Source organism: Nothobranchius furzeri, chromosome 17 (assembly GCF_043380555.1).
Source record: "Nothobranchius furzeri strain GRZ-AD chromosome 17, NfurGRZ-RIMD1, whole genome shotgun sequence".
Classification (NCBI taxonomy): Eukaryota; Metazoa; Chordata; class Actinopteri; order Cyprinodontiformes; family Nothobranchiidae; genus Nothobranchius; species Nothobranchius furzeri.
Window position 1 is genome coordinate 26,936,104 of NC_091757.1, and position 24,013 is coordinate 26,960,116.

General features: G+C 49.5%; 1 protein-coding gene across 3 annotated transcripts in view; it reads left to right on the plus strand.

The window, feature by feature from the left end:
• The window catches only part of LOC107396649 (tenascin), a 290,411-nt gene that overhangs the window by 264,363 nt on the left and 2,035 nt on the right, over window positions 1–24,013 (plus strand). For all 3 annotated transcript variants that reach the window (XM_054731189.2, XM_054731188.2, XM_070546339.1), the window contains 6 exons: window positions 678–821; window positions 1,205–1,335; window positions 1,413–1,545; window positions 2,595–2,746; window positions 14,772–14,868; window positions 23,133–23,294. In XM_054731189.2, coding sequence (XP_054587164.2) covers window positions 678–821; window positions 1,205–1,335; window positions 1,413–1,545; window positions 2,595–2,746; window positions 14,772–14,868; window positions 23,133–23,294 — 819 coding nt within the window. The remainder of the gene's footprint in view (window positions 1–677; window positions 822–1,204; window positions 1,336–1,412; window positions 1,546–2,594; window positions 2,747–14,771; window positions 14,869–23,132; window positions 23,295–24,013) is intronic.

Genomic DNA, 24,013 nt, shown 5'->3' on the forward strand with positions numbered 1-24,013 from the left:
TTCTGACTCCTGTTGTTTCCTTGGGCAAAACATGTCACCCATCTTGTCTGCTGGTGGTGGTCGGAGAGACTGGTGGCACCAGTAAGACCATAAAAAGCTGATTAGGTGAGCAGATCGTATCTGTTGGTCACATATTTTACATGAGGGCTAGGGATGAGGGACGAAAGACCTGCATACAGATGGATTCATCAATCAATGGATAGATGTCCACTTTTTAAGCTTTGTTCTGCTTCTGCGTTCTACCCCAAACCCTTCATCCACCGTTCTACCAGTATAAACTAGCAAACTGTGTGTGTCTGTGTGTGTGTGTGTGTGTGTGTGTGCGTGCGTGCGTGCGTGTGTGTGTGTGTGTGTGTGTGTGTGTGTGTGTGTGTGTGTGTGTGTGCGTGCGTGCGTGCGTGTGTGTGTGTGTGTGTGTCTGTGTGTGTGTGTGTGTGTGTGTGTGCGTGCGTGCGTGCGTGCGTGCGTGCGTGCGTGTGTGTGTGTGTGTGTGTGTGTGTGTGTGTGTGTGTGTGTGTGTGCGTGCGTGCGTGCGTGCGTGTGTGTGTGTCTGTGTGTGTGTGTGTGTGTGTGTGCGTGCGTGCGTGCGTGCGTGTGTGTGTGTGTGTGTGTGTGTGTGTGTGTGTGTGTGTGTGTGTGTGTGTGTGTGTGTGTGTGTGTGTGCTCGCGCCCCCTAGGTCCTCCAGTGATGGCGCGTGTGTCTGGAAATGTGGTGGAGTTTGAGATGAGCTCTCTGACGCCGGCGACTCACTACACAGTGAAGGTCTATGCTGTGAGGGAGCTGGCTAAGAGTGCAGCCACTACAACAGAGTTCACTACAGGTTTGGTTCTCTCACACATGATCATCAGAGCCATAATGCTCAGGCTCTAGTAAGTCCACCCTCAGGTGGATGTCCCAGTAGGTTCACACTGAGCCAGAGCTTAGAGCAGGTAGCAGGTTAAAGGTCATAACATCTCAGCAAGGGCAAGGGACATCTGAATGAACAAGTCTTCTAAAACAGAGATATGTTTTTCTACTCTTGGCATTGAATGAGTAACCACGTAGAACCCAATAGAGACCAGAGTTCTGCTCTTTAAAATCCAGAACTAACGGAGGGTGGTCTTTGCTCTGACTGTACAAATAAATACAAAAACATGATGACACAAAAACCATCTGATAAACAAAGAAATGTCAGAACATAAAGTAGTAGTGTTCTTGTTTCAGATGTTGACGCCCCTGTGGACCTCACAACCAGTAACATCCAGACTGAGAATGCCTTACTCACTTGGAAGCCTCCCCGGGCTGACATCACTGGGTACATCCTCAGCTTCCAGTCAGCTGGCGGCACCATCCGGGTCAGTGTGCTGCCCTATCACCCTGGTGCTTACTGTGACAATCAGCTGTAGGAAATAAAATGTGTTTCTTCTGCCAGGAAGTGGTGCTGAGTCCCACTGCTGGATCATACAATATGGCCCAGCTGAGTGCTTCTACCGAGTATTCAGTCCAGCTGCAGGCCCTCGCTGGTCCCAAGAGAAGCAGAGTCATTAGTACTGTCTTCACCACCAGTAAGTATGTCTGCATTCACCTGTGTGTCACCACATGGCTGGGTGGGCTTTGATGCTTTAATGGATCAAACCAAACAAGAAAGAACTGAAACAGGGTGAAGATGGCCAATTTTCTTATCTCCATCCAAAAGATATCCGTTTGTATTTTGAATGTAATAGTGCCTACTACAGCATCAGCCTCTGCTGAAGTGTTTGTCCCACGAGGAACAGAGTGGCTGAACTCCAGGTGGAGTTAGAGCTGTTTGAGTTGTTTCATTCATTCAGATAAAGGATTTTAATACAATTAGATATTCCAGTGTGCAAACACGCCTGTTAGATATGTGCAAAACTGTTGATGTGCAGAACCAAGAGCTCTGTTCAATTCTGTATGGTGGTTCCAGGTTGGTTTTAGATAGACCCTGAGGGTTGACCTGGGAACAAAAACTCGATGTGTGACTCGATGCAGTCTGCTGGGTTCCTTCTACAGGAAACTTCTAACTAACTAACATCAGGAAGTGAACTCAGTTCAAAACGTTGACTTTGTCAAGTGCCTTGAGACGGCTCCTGTCATGGTCTGGTGTTACCTGAATAACTGAATTGAATACAAAAAAATACAAAACCATGGAATGTACAGAAATATCCAATATCTGGAGTAGTGAATACACAGTTAGAACCCGGAGAACATTAAGACAATGGCTGAGTATTGGTCCTTTATCAGTCCATCTTACAAGTGAGACAATAGAGACACAAGCTGAGCAACAGCTTTTTAAGGGACAACAAAAATACCATTTAAATATTTCTCTTCATTTGAAGGAATAGTTTTCAGATAGCGTGAGAGAGGATATGAACATCAACGTGTTCTGGTCCAGGCTCCACATCACAACGTCACTGCAAACAGACAATACAGTCATATAATCCCATTGAATGAGCAAGGATCAGATTAACATTAAAGCAAACTATAAAACTGTGTGTGTGTGTGTGTGTGTGTGTGTGTGTGTGTGTGTGTGTGTGTGTGTGTGTGTGTGTGTGTGTGTGTGTGTGTGTGTGTGTGTGTGTGTGTGTTCGTTCAGCTGGCGTTCTGTACCGGTACCCTCGGGACTGCTCCCAGGCCCTGCTCAATGGGGACACCTCGTCAGGCCTGTACACCATCTACCTGGGTGGAGATGACAACCAGCCCCTGCAGGTTTACTGCGACATGAGCAGCGACGGAGGTGGCTGGATTGTAAGTTGCTTGATAGACAAATATTTGTTTGCAAGGCTGTAAGATCCTTTAAATAAGTTCTGATTAAAAAGTTAAGTGGTGGACTTGAGCTGATCCTCCTCTCATGTTAAAGGTTGAATATAGAACTCGAACACCAAATCGACATCTAGTGTGCGGAGGTTGTTGATGCAACAATAGAAACAGGTTCCCAGCCGTCAGGACATCAGGTTCACTGCCGATACGTGAAATGTTTATTTGGGACCATCTGTTGTGGGCTTCACCTGAACTCTGGTTTCAGATCTTTTATGGTTGCTTCTCTTATCTTTTTTTTTTTGTGTGTGTCCTGTCTGGCTGTGAAGCAAACAGAATTGATGTCTGAATGCTGGTGACAAGCCTTACAGATTTACTCTCAGGTGGAGCATCAAAGCGTCTGCTTTTAATGTCACAACTGATACTTAAAACTTTATTGTTATTGTTTTTGAATGCTCTGTAATTCCGACAAGACACGGAGTCAGAGGTGAAAGAGAAAGGAAAAGACAAAAGATGGGGGGAGTGGAGGGGATGAAAAAGAATCTGCTTCTAAACCTGCAGAAAGAGAGAAGAAAAAAAACACAACAACAATACAACAGGAGCAAGCTATCACTGCGTCAACTTGATGAAGAAATATACAATCAACATTGTTTAACTGAACAATCACACGGTAATAAATCACTGGTGGGCATTAAGTGCCCACCATAGCCTTAAGACCTGTGTTGAACGTGCCCAAGCCCATACTTTTGAGAGCACCATGTGAGCACCTGTGTGTGTACACACGCTTGTTTATGTAAGGTTTCTCTACAGGAGCGTCCAATAGAGAGTGTGAGAGGCCACAGATCTGCCCCCCTAGAGATGTGTAGGAGACGGAGGGAGCTCCAAGTCCCAGAGATCCAGGAGCTGCCCCAGAGCACAGGAACTCCAGGGAGACTGCGACCAGAAAAGCCCCCGCCCCCCTCGAGAGGCGCAGAGGATCGCCCCGGGGGCCACCACCAGGCAGCCACAGGGATTGGTCAAGCAGATGCCAAAAATCTTAAACCCCCTGACCCGGGAGCCACGACCCAGGCAGACCAAGGCACCACACCCCACACCAGGTGTGGCAGGGGGAGGGGAGACAAAGATCTATATCATCAAAAGAAGTCCCAGGAGAAGGGAGGAGTCAAAGGCCCCACCTGGCATATACAGTCATACACAAACACAGTCACACACTCCCTCCCTCATGCTCACACATGCACATACAACCAAAGGCTTACAAAATGCACGCCGGACACCCACTCATGGTCCCCATACACACCCTATTCACTCTGGTCCCGGTACTGCTGCACATGGGGTACAACCATTACCGGTTACCAGAGTTTGACCCTTTCTGCTGGGGTGCTGATGTGCAGGCTCCCCTGCCCAACGCTGAGCACAGCAATCCACCACCCCATACCCCAACCAGACGGCCTGATCTCTCTCCTAGCCTCCAGCCCCAGGAAGCCAAGCGACAACAGAGGTGTGCTAAGACCCCTAGTCTCCCTCCGCCTGCTCCAATATGGTGCTAGTGAGTGTTGATGAGTTGTATTCGTGGCTGTGGTGAGCAGGCAGTGTGGGCATCGTCTGGCCTATGCCAGCTGATGCCACCACACCACCCCACATGCACCCACCGCCCTCAGTGTCTAAGTGCAGTTTAAAATTGGAAGTGGGCACCGGCACTCGGGAGGAGGCTGAGAAATCCCCCTGCTAAATGCCGTTGGATGTGCTCACTCCCAAGGCCCTAAGTGTGTGTTTGTGTGGAATGTCGTTGGTGGAAGTGTTTAAGGTGCAGATAAAATTGGGGGGCAGGTTGCCACAGGAATACGGAAATGGGGTCCATACCTGCACTCCCTGACTTGTCCACCCCCCAAGGTCCTATGTGCATGTTTGTGTGATGATGTGAGGGAGCAGGAGGAGAGAAATGTGTGGGGATGGGGAGGGATGGCTGGTTGGGCTTAGCCCTCCCCCCACTGGCCCCAATAGGCACCTCTGTTGTCAAAATGCCCCTCAGGGCATGGAGACCCCAGCCCACCCTGCCAGGGCCCAAAGCAGCAGCATCACAGACTCTCACAGAGTCCGAGGGCACCAACCCAGCCCCACTTCAGCAGAATATCTATGTCCATCCCTGCATTTGCACAACTTCCGGACTTTAAAAGACATAGGACATCCAGGTAAGGTTGGGTCCTCCCCTTCCTGCACTTCCCCCTCCCCTGTGATGGGACAGCAGAGGTGCCAAGGTCTACCCGAGGCCCCTGAACCCGAGTCAGGCACTGCTGCATGTTCGTTGCTTCACTTCTCAGAAGGACAACGATATCTTCTGGGCTCAGAAGCAGCTGCTTGACTTGCAGAGTCAGCTATTTTCACACTTTGCTGTGCTGAGTGAACTTTTTGGCAGCGGTGCCCTCTATTGGTTGGTAGATAAACTCAGTGTCGTGTCCGTCAATAAACTTTTGATATTTTTTATTTAAAATATAACCTTTATAGGAAATACAGTACCTTCATTCTGCATACCTCTAAACACCCAATAGAGCTTTTTATTCAATTGTTCCATATTCAACCTTTAAGTCCTGGGCCCTGGAACATTCCCTGATGTTTTTGTCACAGAATGAGTCAGAGGTGTCTCAGTACAGAACAGGACCAGTTTTAACGAGAGACGTCCAATGTTATAAATCCATTACCATCCAATACCAATTATAATGGCTGTTATTGGTATTAAAATTTAATGTAGAAAAATAGGATAGGAGGATCAGCACCTCCAAATCTGAGGCCATGGTTCTTGACCGGAAAAGGGTGGTTTGCCAACTCTGGGTCGGGAGAGAGTTCCTCCCCCAAGTGGAGGAATTTAAGTATCTCTGGGTCTTGTTCACGAGTGAGGGAGCAGGAGACCGACAGGCGGATTGAGGCAGCGTCTGCAGTGATGCGGACGCTGAGCTGATCTGTCGTGGTGAAGAGGGAACTGAGCCAGAAAGCAAGTCTCTCAATTTACTGGTCGATCTACATCCCAATCCTCACCTATGGTCATGAGCTTTGGGTGATGACTGAACAACGAGATCGTGGATACAAGCGTGGATATGATCTTCCTTCACAGGGTGGCCAGGCTCAGCCTTAGGGATAGGGCAAGAAACGTATACATCCAGGAGGGACTCAGAGTGGAGCTTACAATGCCTTGAATGGTTCACCTCAATCTTATCTGCCTGAGCTGTTGACTCCATATACACCCATACGTTCCCTTTGACAAGCTGATCACCAGCTACTGGTTGTTCCGAAGGTCTGCAATAAATCACGGAGGGAGCGTGCCTTTCCTCATGCTGCACCCAAACTCTGGAACTCCTTACCCATCCAAGTACATTTGGCTCCATCCCTCAGTAGGTTCACATCTGCTCGACACATTTTTCCAGCATCGCCTACCCTACATGATCTACCTCAATAAAAACTGCAGGACTCCCGTCTGGCCTCACTGCACGTCTTAGGGCTGTTTTACTTTTCCCACTTAGTTTAACTCTGATTGATTGCTCTTTTAGTTGCATCTTGGAATCTTTTTTGGTTTTATTGGTGCTGTTTTTAGCGGGTTTGTTCCAGTTTTTCCCTTTCCTGCCATAATGATTTTACTTCTTCTCCCTTTAGTCCTTTTAATCATGTATAATCATTATAATCATTTTATGCTCTGTTGTATATGCTTCACCTTTATGCTGTTTGATTATCCCTCAGTGTTTTGCTATTTGTCGGTTGTTGTGTTTGAGCCTTTGGCTTTTTATGTGCAGCACTTTGGTTAGCTGACATGCAATTTTAAACTGTGCTTTAAGTTAAATGGCATGGTATGATATACCATATACATTATACTGGTCATCAGACTCTTCAACTACTTCTCTCACTCAAGATGTGAAAATATAACAGAACTGAGGTAGGATTCTGAGATGTTTTAGTTTATTTGGCACAACTTGTGGAATGCCCTGTATAGTGAACGTACGCTGTCCTCACAGAATGTAGCTACATGTGAAAAAACACACTCCTCGATGTTAGGTAAGTTTATTGACAGGGATGAAGGAGCCATGCAGCGACATGTAAAAGCTACATGGGCTAAGGCTGGCTAACATAGCCTGATGCGGTGCGGCTCAGCGTGCAGACTAACAACGTATAGCATTACAGCAACAGCTTAACAAATGTGAACAAAAGGTGTACTTCCAGATACAAGTCGAACAGTGAAATCAGTACATAGCAGCACGAATGTAACGGGAGGCACTCAACACTGACCCCCATTGGTCACAGGTACACTCTGAAACATGTAGCTAACAAACAACTGTAACAGAGTGTCCCAGAGAGACTAGAGAAGAGGGAGAGTTGTGTTTGCTCTAGAAAGGTTGATAGCCGTGATCTCTCAGAAAATATCATACACAAATCTCCCAACAAGGGCTCAACACCCAAAAAAAATTTATAAATAACAGAACTCAAAGTTTTTAGGCAACAACAGTCAATGATAAGTGACAAAATTCTTAAAACAGCCTGGCGGTTTAACAGACCTTCCCGCACATGAAACAGTCTGAGATGACTCAGTCTCCATCACCTCTGTTACCTCGTCCCACAGCCGTGAGGATGCGTCCAGCATGGGACACTAACGGACACCTGAGGGTGGAACAGGAATCAATCCCAACGTGTATGGTTTCAACCGATTGTAATGAACCACTTGAAGGGGCCCCCTATCAACAAAGGGGTCACTGATGCAATACACATGACCCGCTACCCCTTCTGAGTCCAACACAGCCATGACCTTGAAGGGACCCCTCCAATGGGGAGCCAGTTTCTTCCTATCCTCCCGAGGGTTATGAAGCCACACGAGGTCCCCCGTCGAGTACGGCTGATGGCGGGTACTTGTGTCATGATAAAGTTTTTGTTTCTCATGAGCCACTGCTGCATTTTGCCTCGTGTTTGCAAAGGCCACCTCAAACCGATCCCTCATAGCCGACCCAAAGTCCGCATGTGACAGGGGAAGATCAGAGGGCACTGCCAGCACATCCACCGGAACACGAGCCTCCCTACCATGGACCAGATAGTAAGGAGTGTACTCTGTGCTTGCATGCACAGACGTGTTGTACGCAAAAGCTACCTGCTTCAAATAATTGTCCCACTCAACCCCCACAGGACAACAATGACCCAGGTGATCAATGAGCGTATGGGTAAACTGTTCCACCATACCATCTGACTTGGGATTGTATGGCTCAGTATGCATCATTTCAATATCCAGTAATGTACACAGTTGTTGTATAATCTCAGCTTCAAACTGCCTACCCTGGTCACTGTGAATAGTCTCAGGGATGCCATGCAATAATGTATAGTCTTCAAACAAACACTGAGCCACAGAGTGAGCAGTTTGGTCCAATAGAGGTTACAGGTTGACAAATTTAGAGAAATAATCCTCTATCACCAGCACATATCTACTCCCTTTCGATGTCACCGGGAATTCCAGAATGTCCATAGCAACCCTCTCAAAAGGGCGAACAGACTTGAAACCCCCCATCGGGGCATGATGTTTCGGCACAGGACTCTTGCGGGTCTGACATGGCACACACTGCTCGCACAACTGGCGAATATCTTTGAGCATAGATGGCCAGTAACACTCCCACACTTTTTCAGCAGAAAAATGTGCTGCTACTGGACCTCCGTGAAACTGATACAGAATGTCAGGGACCAGGGATGCAGGTACGACCACCTCATACAATGCTTCCCCTGCCGGAGAAGAGTTCACAGTTCGGAACAACAATCCATTCACCAATGACAACCTCAGGAACTCAGTCCACAGCTTTCAGAGCAACTGGGAGCCACCCCTCACTTGTCCCCAGGGTGGACGGGAACTTCCCTGTTCTAACCAGTTCAACACCACCCTGATATCGGGGTAATTATGTTGTTGCACTGCTAAGGCCCCCATGTCACTCAATAACCCTGTCAGTTGCATGCCTTCTTCCTTAGATTCAGTGTGTCGGGAGACCGAGCATGGTGGACCCGAGACATTGGACTGGAAAGGTGTGTCTACCACATTCACCATTGCAGTAGCACTGTCCACATCCCACATGTGAGTGGGGCCCTTTGGGGGTCTTGGTGGTGGCCATGGGTTGCTGCCTGGCAGCTGCATTGCCCCTGAGTAGGTCTGGGTGGGGGCCTGGGGGCTTGGGGTGTGGGGGTGGCCGGCCCCGTGTGGGGACCTGGGCAGGGCCTTGGGGGTCAGGTCCTGACATGCATGCTGCCAGAAAGAAGGCAGAAACATGCCGCAGTGCCTGGCCTGGGCTCAAGGGCTTCGGGTAGGCCTTGGCTCCTCTGCTGTCCCATCACAGGGGGAGGATGTCCAGGAGCAGGAGGACCCAACCTTACCTGGATGTCCTATGTCTTATACATTCTGGAAGCTGTGCAAATGCAGGGATGGAAGTAGATATTCTGCTGGGGTGGAGCTGTGATGGTGCCCTCGAACTCTGTGGAGCTCTGCGATGCTGCTGCTTTGGGCCCTGGCAAGATGGGCTGGGGTCTCCATGCCCTGGGTGGCATTTTGGCAACGGAGGTGCCTATTGGGGCCAGTGGGGAGCTGGCTCCCTGGAGGGCCTAGGCCATCCAGCCATTCCTTCCCATCCCTGCACATTTTTCTCCTCCTGCTCCCTCACATCATCGCACAAACATGCACATAGGATCTTGGGGGGTGGACAAGTCAGGGGGTGCGGGTATGGACCCCATTTCCGCATTCCTGTGGCAGCCTGCCCCCCAATTTTATTTGCACATTAAACACTTCCACCAACAACATTCCGGACAAACACACACTTAGGGCCTTGGGAGTGAGCACATTCAACGGCATTTGGCAAGGGGATCTTTCAGCCTCATCCCAAGTGCCGGTGCTCACTTCCAATTTTAAACTGCACTTAGACACAGAGGGCTGTGGGGGGTGGGGGTGGGGGTGGCATCATCTGATGGCATCAGCTGGCGTAGGCCAGATGATGCCTGCACTGCCCGCTCACCACAGCCACGAATACACCTCATCAACATGCACCAACACAGTATTGGTTCAGGCCGAGGGAGACTAGGAGCCTTAAGCTTGGTTTATGCTTGACGCATTCACTTTCTGCGCGGTGATGCGGCTCGCGGATGGAACGCGCTTCACAACTCGCAGCGTTTATGGTTCATGCGGCTCGTCTCTGCGGTGAGCCAATATTCTCCCAAACTGAACGGGGCAGCATGGAGCTCTACGGCATGCATCCAACACTACACCATAGTAGAAGTAGAAATGACTGTTTACAACACGGCATTTCAGCATTTTTAACAGCGTTCTCGTCTTTTCCGACAGTGCGACTTATTTCTCTCCAAGAATTATTAACATGTTGATCACGGTGATCTTTGAGAGCTGAATCATACAAATGTCTGTGTTTACAAACCTCTGCCGTACTAGTTCTTGCCGGTCCGCCATGTTTTTCCGCGTCCATCCGTCCGCGTGGTTAGAAATTTTCCGAGGTGCGCTTTGCGGAAATTCTGGGCAGTGCGGAGGCGCGGCGGAGGGGCGTGGTTGTTAAAATGACGCAAAATGACGCAACTTTTCCGCATGGAGCCGTGCGGACCTCGCGGACGCGTCAAGCATTAACCAACCTTTAGCACACCTCTGTTGTCGCTTGGCTTCCCGGGGCAGGAGGCTAGGAGGGGGTTCTGGCCGTCTGGCTGTGGTCTGGGGTGGTGGGTCGCTGAGCTCGGCATTGGGTGGGCGAGCCTGCTCATCAGCGCCCCAGCAAAAAGGGTCGAACTCTGGGAACTGGTGATGGTTGTACCCTTTGTTTAGCAGTACCGGGACCAGAGTGAATAGGGTGTGTATGGGGAGCGTGAGTGGGTGTCTTTGTAAGTCTTTGGTTGTATGTGTATGTGTGAGCATGAGGGAGGGAGTGTGTGACTGTGTTTGTGTATGACTGTATATGTCAGGTGGAGCATTCGACACCACCCTTCTCCTGGGACTTTTTTTTTTTGCTGCTATACATCTTCGCCTCCCCTCCCCCTGCCACACTTGGTGTGGAATGTGGTGCAATGGTCTGCCTGAATGTTCGCGGCTCCCGGATCACGGGGTTTAAGGTTTTTGGCATCTGCCTGATTAATCCCGGTGGCTGCCTGGTGGGATCTGAGTCCCTGGGCTCTGTTGGGTCCCTGGCGGGGCTGGTCGTCCCTGGGTCCCAGGTCGCTCGATTCCAGGCTCGGCCGGCTTGGGGGTGGGAGGCTGTGGGCAGGCCTGTGGGCTTGCCCTCCGCTGATATTCCCCGGGACTCTGCCGGCTGCTGGTTGTGGCCCCCCAGGGCAATCCTCTGTGCCTCTCGAGGGGGGCAGGGGCTTTTCTGGTTGCAGTCTCCCTGGGGTCCCTGCGCTCTGGGGCAGCTCTTGGATCTCTGAAACTTGGAGCTCCTTCCATCTCCTATGTATTTTTGGGGGGCAGATATTTGGCCCCTCACACTCTCTATTGGATGCTTCTATAGAGAAACCTTACATATACAAGCGCAGGTACACACACAGGTGCTCACATGGTGCTCTCATAAGTATGGACTTGGGCACATTCAACACACGTCTTAAGGCTGTGGTTGGCACTTAATGCACTGTGATTTATTATCGTGATTTTTCAGTATAACAATGTTGATTATATATTTCCTCGTCAAGTTGACACAGTGATTGTCACTGTTGTATTGTTGTTTGTCCCTTTTCGTTTTTTTTTTCTCCTTCTGCAGGTCCAGAAGCAGACTCTTGTTCATCATTGATTGTTTATCTTTGTGGACCACCCCCCCCCCACCCCCCCACCCCCCAAAAAAAAGCACTGTCCACATCCCGATTGGGGCGCCTTGAGAGCATGTCTGCATTTGTATACTGTTGTCCCTCTTTGTGATGCAACACCCAGTTGTAAGGATCCAACTCTAGGATCAACCAAGCTCTCTTCCCCTTGGATCTTTATCAATAGCTAAACCTTGAAGCCCCAATACAGGTTTGTGGTCCATTATTATGGTGAATGCGGTGGACCCAATGTAGTGTCTGAACTGTCGAACGGCCCATACTACTGCCCACAGCTCTTTGTCAAATGTGGACCAGCGTTTCTGGGTGCTAGTCAACGACTGGCTAGCATACACCCCTACTCTTTCAAGCCCACCTTTATCCTGAGCCAATATCGCTCCCACAGCTTCCATAGAGGCATTCGTGTACACTTTAAAAGGAATGGTCATGTCCGGCATGGCCACCACCGGGGCCGATGAGAGCACTGACTTTAAATACTCAAATGCCACATCACAGTCCTTGTTCCATTCAAACGAAACACCTTTACATCTTAACTATTGCAGTGGAGCAGCAAGATGAGCAAAGTCTTTGACAAATTGCTGATAGTAAGAGCATAAACCAAGAAAAGCTCTCACCTCAGTGGGCGACTGTAACGTGGGACAGGTTTTTACCTTGTCCGTGTTCCTGGGGTCTGGCTGTTGACCGTGACAGGAGACTACATGGACCAAGAATACCACATGATCTCTGGCCAAGTAGCATTAACGAGGGTTAAGCCTCAGACCTATGGCCCGGATTCGAGAGAACACCTCTCGCAACCTGGCTACATGTTCTTCGAAAGTAGGGCTGAATATCAACACATCTTCTAAATACACCATACACATGTGCCACAGGAACCCCCGCAAAATCAGCTCCACCATGCACTGGAATGTGGCAGGTGAGTTGGTGAGACCCACAGGCATAGACTTCCACTGGTACAGCCCCCAGCCAGTGGTGAAAACAGTTTTTGGGTGGTCCTCCTCGGCCACATCAATTTGCCAGTAGCCATTAGAAAAATCCAAAGTATCAAACCAACGGGACCTCATCAAAGAATCTAGTGTATCATCCACTCGAGGCAAAGAATGACAATCTTTTACAGTGACACTGTTCAACCGTTGATAGTCCATACAGAACCTCTAGTCACGTTTTTTTTTTTTTTTTTTTTTTTTTTTTACCAAAACAACCAGAGAGGTCTAGGGGCTACAACTCTCTTCAATCAACCTATCCGCCAACGGTTACCTGTCTGTCTATTTCCTCCCTCTTTTCAGGCGAGGTCTGGTAAGCCCGCTGTTTCAAGGGTACCGATGTTAATGCTGTGTTTAATAAGGGTGCACTTCCCCGTCACTGCTTTAGATTGGCTAAAAATGGTAAATGGCCTGTATTTGATATAGCGCCTTCTAGAGTCCTGGAACCCCTTAAGGTGCTTTACAACACAATCAGTCATTCACCCATTCACACACACATTCACACACTGGTGGGGATGAGCTACAATGTAGCCACAGCTGCCCTGGGGCGCACTGACAGAGGCGAGGCTGCCGAGCACTGGCGCCACCGGTCCCTCCGACCACCACCAGCAGGCAACGTGGGTTAAGTGTCTTGCCCAAGGACACAACGACAGCGACAGACTGAGGGGGGCTCGAACCTGCAACCTTCCGATTGCGGGGCGAGTACTTAACTCCTGTGCCACCGTCGCCCCATATTCAGTTAGCAGTATTTGTAATGGGCTGGCGGAAGAATCCATCAGCGACATGGGGGGTGTGTCTGTCAGTACCACGGAAGGCACCGTTTTCATAAGGGGTTCACTACATCCTGCTCCTCTACAGAAAATAACTCTCCAAGATGTGTGCCTTCTCGTAGCATCACCTCTTGGCTGGTAGGATTAAGCAACTGAGCCACAGTAATGCCCTTTTGTACCGAAGTGAGTATGAGCACCACACACTCACTCTTACTCTGAGGATTGGGTTCTAGGTACCTGACGAAAGGCACTGGGGCCAGCATCTCACGAAGTGGCGGTCCCACTTAGCATTTAGCTGTTGGCAGCATCTTCAAAATAACAGTCCCGCAAAAGTGGGTTGCACAACGAAAAAACGAAGAATCTTCACCCTAAAGCTTCTCTTATCTGAAGATCTTAATAAAAGTTTTATCAGTGCAATATGCAGAAAAAGAAAATATACATTACTAACTAATACACACATCTTAATGTCACCTTTAGGGAGAATGAGATTCAGCTGCTATTGGAGAAAAATAAAGATGGTACTTTTCCTGTTACTAACTTAAAATGAAGCAGTTGTTATTTTGCAAAGATTTTTTTTAAAGAAAGCATGATAGGAGAAATGTGACTTTGGTAACCCAAAATGTTTTAGATTTTTGATTGTGGGTGGTGGGGGATGGGGGGGGGGGGGGGGTTGAGACAGGTACACTATCTTATTGTTTTATATTAGTATAAGAAATTAAGTTGATGGCATCTCGGATATTGGTTAAAAAAAGTCAATATCGAGCATTTTAACCCTTTAGTGTTCAAATATGGATACAAAAAAAATGACAAAATAAAATAAACATGAATTTTGAATAACAGAGAACATTATAAGGCTCTTTAGAATAATCTAGCACATTTTAGAACATTTTCACTGTAGACTAATACAGATTATATCACAATTATTGTACAACATAGTGTATTTTTCATAAACACATGTTACTGTAGAATATTTTTGAAACAACATTTCTGATCATTATAGAATATTAGAATGTTTTAGAATGTTATATATTAAGGATATGCCTCAAAGACATGTTCCTCGTTTTCATCATTAGTGAAGCTTGATCCCTGATGACTGGCTGGGTAAAATCCTGTAAGAGTCCATGAAAAGGCACACTGGCACCATGTATGATGTGAGTGGATGTGTCTAAAAATAGACATTGGCCCTATAAAAAGGTAAAATAAGAACTTTGGTACCAACAGGCTGATAGAAACCCTAACCCTTCAATAATTTAATTGGATCAAATTACTAATATTTGTGGATCTAAATTTACGTTTTTCCAGTAACTACATTTTCACAACAAAACACAAAAAACAAGTGGGTGTTTTTTTGTATTCATAATGCTCAAAATGAATTTGCAAACACAGTTTTAAGTCGAGTTTTGAGTCCTGGATAAATTGTTTCAGATGTACTATCTTTATTCTAAATCCTGTTTTGGTTTTTAGGTTTTCCTCAGACGCCAGAGTGGCAGACTGGAGTTCTTCCGCAACTGGAAAAACTACACAGCTGGTTTTGGGGACATGAATGATGAATTTTGGCTTGGTGAGTTCTGAGAGCTGAAGGGGGTCCACTGTGTTTTAGGGGTACTTGTCTCAGAATCCTTCTGGGGTTTGGTTTGGAATGATAACGTAGAGGTTGTAGTTTTGTGAAGAAGACGTTTTATTTGGAATTGAACTTTATTACATGATAATTTGCTCACATCTATTTCAGGACAGACTTTTGAAGATTCAGTTTTCCACATCCTGAGGGACAGGATAGATAATTTAATAGGGGCCAGACTTGATTAAAAAATGTATCTAATTAATCAGTGTTACATCCCCGACAGGAGATGTTAAAATGTGAAGGAGGGGGTAACATAAGAAATGCTACAGTCGAGTTAGAATGGGTTTAATAGTTCTAAAAGGTTCTAAAAACAAGTGCAAACAGATGGAGAGCATTATTAAAATAATGCCAAACAAACAAAATCAGGACTAAAAGGTTAACATATGAAGGGCGAATTATCAACATTAAAACACCGAAACAGAAGGTGCTTTAAAAGCACAAGATGATAATAAAACCGACGCGCTACGAAAACGCAGAGTATTTTAAAATCCCAAAGTCGGACCATTAGCATGGACAGGCTGGCCTTAGCATCGGAGAGGCTAGCCATTAGCGTGCCTAGGCTGTCCACTAGCTGACTAGTGACTCTCCAAGACATGCTAATGTCTAGTCTCTCCGATGCTAATGCCAGCCTATCCATGCTTAAGGTCCGTCAAGGGGGTAGGAAATCCAGCTGGTGGCATGCCTAAGCACGCTAATGGCTAGCCTCTCCAACGCTAACGCTAGCTTATCCATGCTAATGGTCCGTCGAGGAGGTAGGAAATCCAGCTAGTGGCCAGCCTAGGCACGCTAATGGCTAGCCTCTCCAATGCTAAAACCAGCCCGTCCAGGCTAACGCTAGCCTATCCATGCTAATAGACAGCAGAGGGAGTGTGTGAACCAGTCAATGACCAGCCGAGGGCTGCTAGTCCCTAGTGTATCTAGTAATAACACTGGTAAAGGTGCTATTCCTCAGTAAGTAGCGCCAGCCTCTCAGTTACCGGTGCCAGCTTATCAGATCAGTAGTTTGCTTCAGAATTTATATAGCCTCCTGCTGCTGGGCAGTAGTCTTAATTCTGGCCCCCATACCGCACCATAAAATGAGGCCTGGAGGACAGCAGAACCCCTGCACTGCTGCCTCCCAGACTGCTGAATGCACAGCCTTTTTATCCCAGGTATGGTTCATCAACAGGATTCAGCTCAGCTGTGCTCCTCAGCAGCCTGGAAGAGAGGAGGGGGAGGGGCGGTGTCAGGCTTGATCACCAGGGCTGGGTGATCTTGGTTCTATTTCGTCTAGTCTTAGCCCTTAAGCTAGCTGCTATTGGAAGGATGATCTCCGCATCAGCCAATCATGAAGAGCTTAAATGTACGCCCACCAATAGTGGGCCCCGTCGTGGTATATAACCGCAGTGACCCCACTGCTCACCTCCTTTTTCTCTTCATGCCAAGCTTGAGAGCTTTTTTAAAGAGCAAATATTATCCTAAAAGAGCAAAATTATCCAAAGACGACTTACCAGCCATGTCCAGCGACGCCAAACCCTGCCCGACCTGCCAGACGGGCTCCATTTCCAGCGGCGACCTACACGCTAAGTGTGAGGTCTGTCTCGGGGCTCACCACGCTGGCCTGGCCTTGACCCCGCAGGCCTCGTGCCCATTCTGTGCCGCTCTGCCCGTGGCGGAGAAGATTTGCCGGGTCGAGTACTTCACTCCCGCCGCCGACGAAGAATTTCCGGTTGCTGACTCGTACCCGCTGGACAAGGCTTTGGATTTCTTCGACGCCGGTCAGGAGCCGGCTGGCTTCAACCGGCTGGATGACGTCACCAACAGCGAGAACTACGATGAGGCGGCATCCCTCCTAGACATAACGGAGGTTGACGAGCTTCGCTCAGCGGGTCCTTCTGCCCCAGTGGCTTCTCGCTCCTCCCTGCCAGCAGTAAGAGCACTGCTCCAGGAGCTGCCCGCCATCATTTCTGCGGCAGCAGCCCGCAAGGGGCTAGCTGTGCCAGAACCGGCCCCGCCTGAAGCGGATGATTTGGAGGGAATTTTCGGGGCAACTCAGACACGCTGTCCAGACCCTATCTGGCCGCGCTTCCCCGCTGCTATGAGCTGCTGGTCTGCCGCCTTCTCCGAGCCTGCCAAGCTCAAGGCGCCAGTCTCCACGTATGCGCCCATCACCAAGGTCGAGGGGTTTTCCGACCAAGGCTGGCCGTCCGTTCCTCCGCTAGAGCCGGACTTGGCCTCGCTGTTCGGCGCCAAGAACCACCTCGCTGGCCCGCGAGCTGTTCCCGTTTCAAAACATGACCAGCTGCTGACGCTGCTCACCGACCGCGCACATCAGTGTGCCTTTCAGACTGGCGCTGCAGGGAATAACATCGCCCTTCTTGCCTTCGGTGTCTCAAAGATGATGGAGGAGCTGGAAGCTCCCGAGGAGTCGAAAGCTGTCATTACTAAGACTGCTGATGCTATCCTCAATCTGTGTGCTGCTGTGCTCACCGGTTCTGCTCGCATCGCTGCGTGGCAGACCCTCATCCAGCGAGCGAGCTGGCTGAAGGCCCTGCCATCCATTCTGGAATATCTGCAAAGGGAGATGCTGGACTGCCCCATCACCACCGATGTTCTGTTTGGTCCCCATCTTAGGGGCGTCATTGAGAGGGCTCAGAAGACGGCCGAACTATCGGCTACGGTGCGAGACCTGGTCCACCCTCGGTCAGCCTCGCTCTCCGGCCGTTCAGCCAGAGGATGGGACGAACGGCGCGGAAGCTTCAGACGTCCAGCTGCACCGCCCGCTCCACGGAGCCGGCCTCCCGCTTCGGCTCCACATCAGCGGGACCAGCGAGATGGCGGACAACGGTTCCGGCGGGGGGCCAGCAGACGCCGTCTTGGCAGTCCCAGGTGCAGGAGCCTCGCCGAAAGCAGCCACGGAAGTGACTCTTTGGGGGGAATGTGTGTGTTACTGATTGTTCTGATGTTGTTGTTGGTTTTGAAATAAAACCCAAAAAACGTCACTCAAAGAGCACAATCCTACAGTCCTCCGCAGAATCCTCTGCCGAGTTCTCACACATGTTCCCCACACCAAGCACTGCTGCACGCACACATGTTCCTGCAGGTACAGGTAGTCATAATACACGGCCAGCCGTAAGGGTGCGCTCCATTTGCGCTCCGGCCCCAGCATCCGGCCAGGCCCAACTCTTCCCGCTCTCCCCACACCGTTGGGTAGGGCGGGATGTCAGGTCGCTGTCTCGACCACGCGCGGCGGCACAGTGCGTGGCTCCATCCGCTGGCACTCTGTCGCCCCCGTGCACGGACCCGGCTCCCACTCGTCCTTCACTCTCGGACTCCACGCTCCGCGGTGTGGACCAGCCTGTTCCAGCTGTTTCGCACTCGCCCTTTCGAGCGCAGCCCTCCATGGGTCGCCCCCAGTTCTCTGGTACGGGCGACGGCGGTAAGGGCGCATGCACAACCCTCAGACGTTGTTCACGTGACCGCGCACATGCGTCCATTGTCGGAACGCGCACACGAGTGGCGCCGCCTTTGTATCATGAGCAAATGGATTTCGGACACCATTCAATGCGGTCACACACTTCATTTTCAGGCCACTCCACCTCCCTTCAACGGGATCGTGGAGACGACGTTCACATCGCAAGTACAGTCTCAGGCCCTAGAGCTGGAGCTGCGGGAACTTCTGTCCAAGGACGCTATTTCCCTAGTCCCTCGCGGACAAGAACTCTCGGGCTTCTACTCCCGCTACTTCGTAGTACCGAAGAAGTCGGGAGGAATGAGGCCGATTCTCGACCTGTCCCTGTTCAACTGCTCCATAGCAGTAATGCATTTCCGCATGTTAACGATGAGACAAGTCCTGGAATACGTGCGCCCCGGGGATTGGTTCACGTCAATCGACCTGAAAGACGCATACTTCCACATACCAGTAGTTCCAAACCACCGGAAGTTTCTGCGTTTTTCATTCAAGGGAGTTGAATATCAGTTCAATCGCCTCCCTTTCGGCTACTCGCTAGCCCCGCGCACCTTCTTCAAATGTCTGGAGACCGCGCTGCAGCCACTGCGCACGGAGGGAATGAGGGTCTTATTTTACCTGGACGATCTTCTCCTGTGCGCTCGGTCCAAGGACGAGGCGTCACAGCAAACCAGGAGGTTGACAGAGCATCTGTCAACCCTAGGGTTTTCTATAAACTGGGAGAAGAGCTCCATCCTTCCGTCCCAGTCAATTGTGTATCTCGGGGTGGAGTTGAACGCCTCCCTAATGAGAGCACGTTTGTCGCCTGCAAGAGCGGCAGATCTCTCCACGTGATCTCCCGTGTACAACCCTGCAAGATCGTGAGAGCCCTATTAGTCATGAAACTCCTGGGCATGATGTCCGCAGCCCATTCGGTGGTACCGCTAGGTTTGCTGCGCACGAGGCGCTTGCAACGCTGGTTCATCCGCCTCCGGGTACAACCGATACGTCAGAAGAGACGTATGTTGAGGATTCCCCCTTCAGTGGAAGGGGACCTCGCTTACTGGGGGAACCCCTGCACCCTCTCACGCGGGGTTCCCATCGGACGTCCTGCATCACACGTATCTGTGTTTACGGATGCGTCACTGTCGGGGTGGAGGGGCACGTGCTTGTCCCATACGGTGGCAGATCGCTGGCCGTCCCACACGCACGAGCACATAAATGTGTTGGAGCTTATGACAATGAGGAATGTGATCAGACACTTCGCCGCCCTTCTCGAGGGCCGTCATGTCGAAGTTCACACAGACAACCAGGTGGCGGCAGCCTACATAAATCGCCAAGGGGGAGTTCGATCCCTCCCAGTGTTGCGTGTCGCCACAGATTTACTGTGTTGGACACATGTCCATCTGCTGTCCATCAGAGCCATCTACATGCCGGGGGTACTGAATGTAGCGGCAGACATCCTGTCGAGAGGGAGACCCCGCGACTCCGACTGGCGTCTGCATCCTGCACTGATATCACAGATCTGGATCAGGTTCGGGGAACCGTCTGTGGATCTGTTCGCGGCTCGCGAAAACACTCAGTGTCACCTGTGGTTTTCCCTGAGTCCCCGGGACGGACCCCCGCTCGGGGCGGACGCCTTCTCACAGCAGCCCTGGCCTCGAATGCTCCTTTATGCGTTTCCACCAGTCCCTCTGATTCCCCGTCTCCTGGACCGAATTCGGTCGGAACAGCTCTCGGTGATTCTGGTGGCTCCCAGACGCTTGTCCGCGTCATGGTTTCCGGACCTGCAAGCGCTAGTGTCCGGCTCCCCGTGGAGGCTCCTGTGGAGGGCGGACACCCTTCTCCAGGCGGATGGGATAATAAAACATCCTCCGGAAATAGGCCAACGGCTGTGGGTTTGGCCGCTGAGCGGTCACGCTTAGAGGCTTCTGGGCTGCCGCATGATGTGGTCGCCACGATTCAGAGTGCGCGGGCGCCCTCTACCATTGCGTCTTACGCTGCTAAATGGGCAGCTTTCCAGAAATGGTGTACAGAACAGAATGTTCAAGCGCTCTCCTGCCAGCTGGCGGATGTCCTATCGTTTCTGCAGATACTGATGGACAGGGGCCTCGCATTCAGCACTGTTAAGACATATGCTGCAGCTATCTCATCCTGTCATCAGGGTTTTGGAGATAGATCTGTTTTCAATCATCCCCTCACAAAACGTTTTCTAAAAGGTGTCAGGAGGAACAGACCTGTGTCCCGCCCGCTTTTTCCCCAGTGGGATCTAACGGTGGTTCTGCATGGCTTATCTGGAGCCCCATTTGAACCCTTGGACCAGGTCTCACTCAAGTTCCTGTCGCTTAAAACTGGATTGCTGCTGGCGCTAGCATCAGTTAAGAGAGTGAGTGACCTTACCGCCCTCTGAGTGGCTCCAGCATGCCTCAGGATCCGGGAGGATGGCGGGTCTGCTGTTTTATGCCCCAACCCAGCCTTTGTGCCCAAAAGCATTAATGCTTCCTTCAAATCCAGGTCAATTTCATTGGCTGGACTTTTTCCTCCTCCCCATAATTCTTAGGAGGAGGCGGCTTCACACCTTCTCTGCCCGGTGCGCGCGCTTGCACGATGTGTCACGCACTTCAGGGATTCGTCGCTCACAAAACCTGTTTGTGCACTACAGGTCTTCCCTTGGTCAGGCGCTGTCGGCCCAGCGTCTTTCACACTGGCTGTGTGACGCCATTTCACTCGCTTACACATCATCAGGGCAGGATCCCCCTGAGGCACTCAGGGTTCACTCAGGCAGAGGGATTTCCTCTTCGATGGCGCTCCTCAGTGGTGTGTCAATGGAAGACATTTGTCAGGCTGCTTCATGGGCTTCACCCTGTTCCTTTACTCGTTATTATTTACGAGATGTGTCTTCAGGTTCCATCACTCGTTCAGTGCTTGGACCCCAGCAGGCTAAATGAATGCTTATGGCACCTCATTGGCCTTGCTGAGATGGATTTTATCCTCTTGTGGATGATGTTTTTTAGTGGGGGCCCCTCTTTTATCGTGGCTGCCTCAGTCTTTAAGCCTGGTCTGAGGCTGAACGTCCCCCACTAGAGGAGATTTGATTGGGTGTGTCCATTGGTTGTGTTAACCAGTGGGGCGTAAACCCATCCAGCTGCGCTTTATTCCAATAGCAGCTAGCTTAAGGGCTAAGACTAGACGAAATAGAACGTTGGTTACGTATTGTAACCCCAGATTCTATGAGTCTAGTCGCAGCCCTTAAGCCACTGGCCCCACTGGTTATGATGGGAATAAGAGCCATTGGAGGTGAGCAGTGGGGTCACTGCGGTTATATACCACGAGGGGGCCCACTATTGGTGGGCGTACATTTAAGCTCTTCATGATTGGCTGATGCGGAGATCATCCTTCCAATAGCAGCTAGCTTAAGGGCTGCGATTAGACTCATAGAATCTGGGGTTACAATACGTAACCAATGTTCCTTTACTCGTTATTATTCACGAGATGTGTCTTCAGGTTCCATCACTCGTTCAGTGCTTGGACCCCAGCAGGCTAAATGAATGCTTATGGCACCTCATTGGCCTTGCTGAGATGGATTTCATCCTCTTGTGGATGATGTTTTTTAGTGGGGGCCCCTCTTTTATCGTGGCTGCCTCAGTCTTTAAGCCTGGTCTGAGGCTGAACGTCCCCCACTAGAGGAGATTTGATTGGGTGTGTCCATTGGTTGTGTTAACCAGTGGGGCGTAAACCCATCCAGCTGCGCTTTATTCCAATAGCAGCTAGCTTAAGGGCTAAGACTAGACGAAATAGAACGTTGGTTACGTATTGTAACCCCAGATTCTATGAGTCTAGTCGCAACCCTTAAGCCACTGGCCCCACTGGTTATGATGGGAATAAGAGCCATTGGAGGTGAGCAGTGGGGTCACTGCGGTTATATACCACGAGGGGGCCCACTATTGGTGGGCGTACATTTAAGCTCTTCATGATTGGCTGATGCGGAGATCATCCTTCCAATAGCAGCTAGCTTAAGGGCTGCGACTAGACTCATAGAATATGGGGTTACAATACGTAACCAACGCTCCTGCATCTCACTGGCCAGGCTGGTAGTCGAAACAATCAGAGACTCTGTAATTAATTAATCTTGACTAATCACATTTTAATCGTTGAAGAAATATTGCCCCAATTAGAATTATTTTTTCTTATAAAAAATAATTTTTTGAGGCACAGATGACAGACCCACACTTTAATAAGTATATTTATGTAACCACAAGGTCAGTTTGATTACTTTGTTCTTATTGCAAAGGTAACCATTGTGGGATTTGTTGGGATAAGTAAACATTCGTATATGGTATCGATACACAGGGCAGACATTTTGATGCTAAACCTTTTCAGTCCCTGATTGGGGGGAGCTCAGGCTCAAGCGGTAATTTTTATTGCATTATTTTGTTCAAATAAATTAAATGCAAATAATATGTTAAATTTGGGCTACATAGTGGTGCAGTTGTTGGCACTGTTGCCTCGCAGCACAAAGGTTGCAGGTTCGAAACTCGGCTGTGGCCTTTCTGCGTGGAGTTGCGTGTTCTCCCCATGCATGCGCTGGTTTCCTCCGGGTACTCCGGTTTCCCCCACAGGTCACAACATGCCCTATAGGTTATAAATTGTAAGTCGCTTTGGATAAAAGTGTCTGCTAAATAAATAAACGTAAACATAAATGTCCACCCCTAATTTTTAATAAAACATTATCAGTGCAAATAGAAAGATGGAACTGACTTCTTATGTCTTCATTTAGGTTTGTCCAACCTGCACAAGATCTCGTCTGGAGGACAGTATGAGCTGCGGGTCGACCTGAGAGATAAGGGAGAGACTGCCTATGCCCAATATGACAAGTTCTCTGTGTCTGAACCACGAACCCGGTACAAAGTCCATGTGGGAGGATACAGCGGGACAGCAGGTAGAAATCACATCTTCATCTCCGGTTCTCCTGGATCTGGAGAGACTAGGGCCCTCATCTGGTTTGTTATCTCTGACGGCCTGGGTGATCAGCCAGGTCACCGCTGCAGGATTGTTCCTCTAAGTGTGTTAGTTGGTTTTAGATTTAGATTCATGAATGGAAATTTGTTGCAGACTATACAAATTAAAAGTGAACAGAATTCAGTTCCTACTGTGGTGTTCAGAGACTCTGGTGTAACTCATCACTGCTCTCAGGCTTCAGCTCAATTCAGATCTTAGGCAACTTAAAGAGCAAATTGCAGGTACATGTTTTTCTAATTCATATAAAACGCTGTCCAAAAATACTATTTGAAATGCTTATGGTGGATATGCTGTTTTAAAATACATAACAGCAGAGTTTTCTAGTAAAAAGTGGCGTTTCTCAGCAAAGCTTCTAAAAAGGCTCTGTTCCAAATCTGAACCTTTTATGTTACCAAAGGGAGTCAGATGCTCGGTGCTGCCTCAGCTCAGTGTGGAGAGTGGGTAGTTTTAGCGTAGAAACATCATGTTTTCCAGTCAGTGTGTGTGTTTACTAGTTTTGGATTGTGTTCATTTTAATAAACTGTAGTGAAGGCTGTACCAACTCCAGCCTGTCTGGACATCGAGTCCACGGGTTTCTGTGTGGGGGCGGGCCGACTCCACCTAGACCTGACCGGGCTAGGCCAGATGTGAAAATGCCAT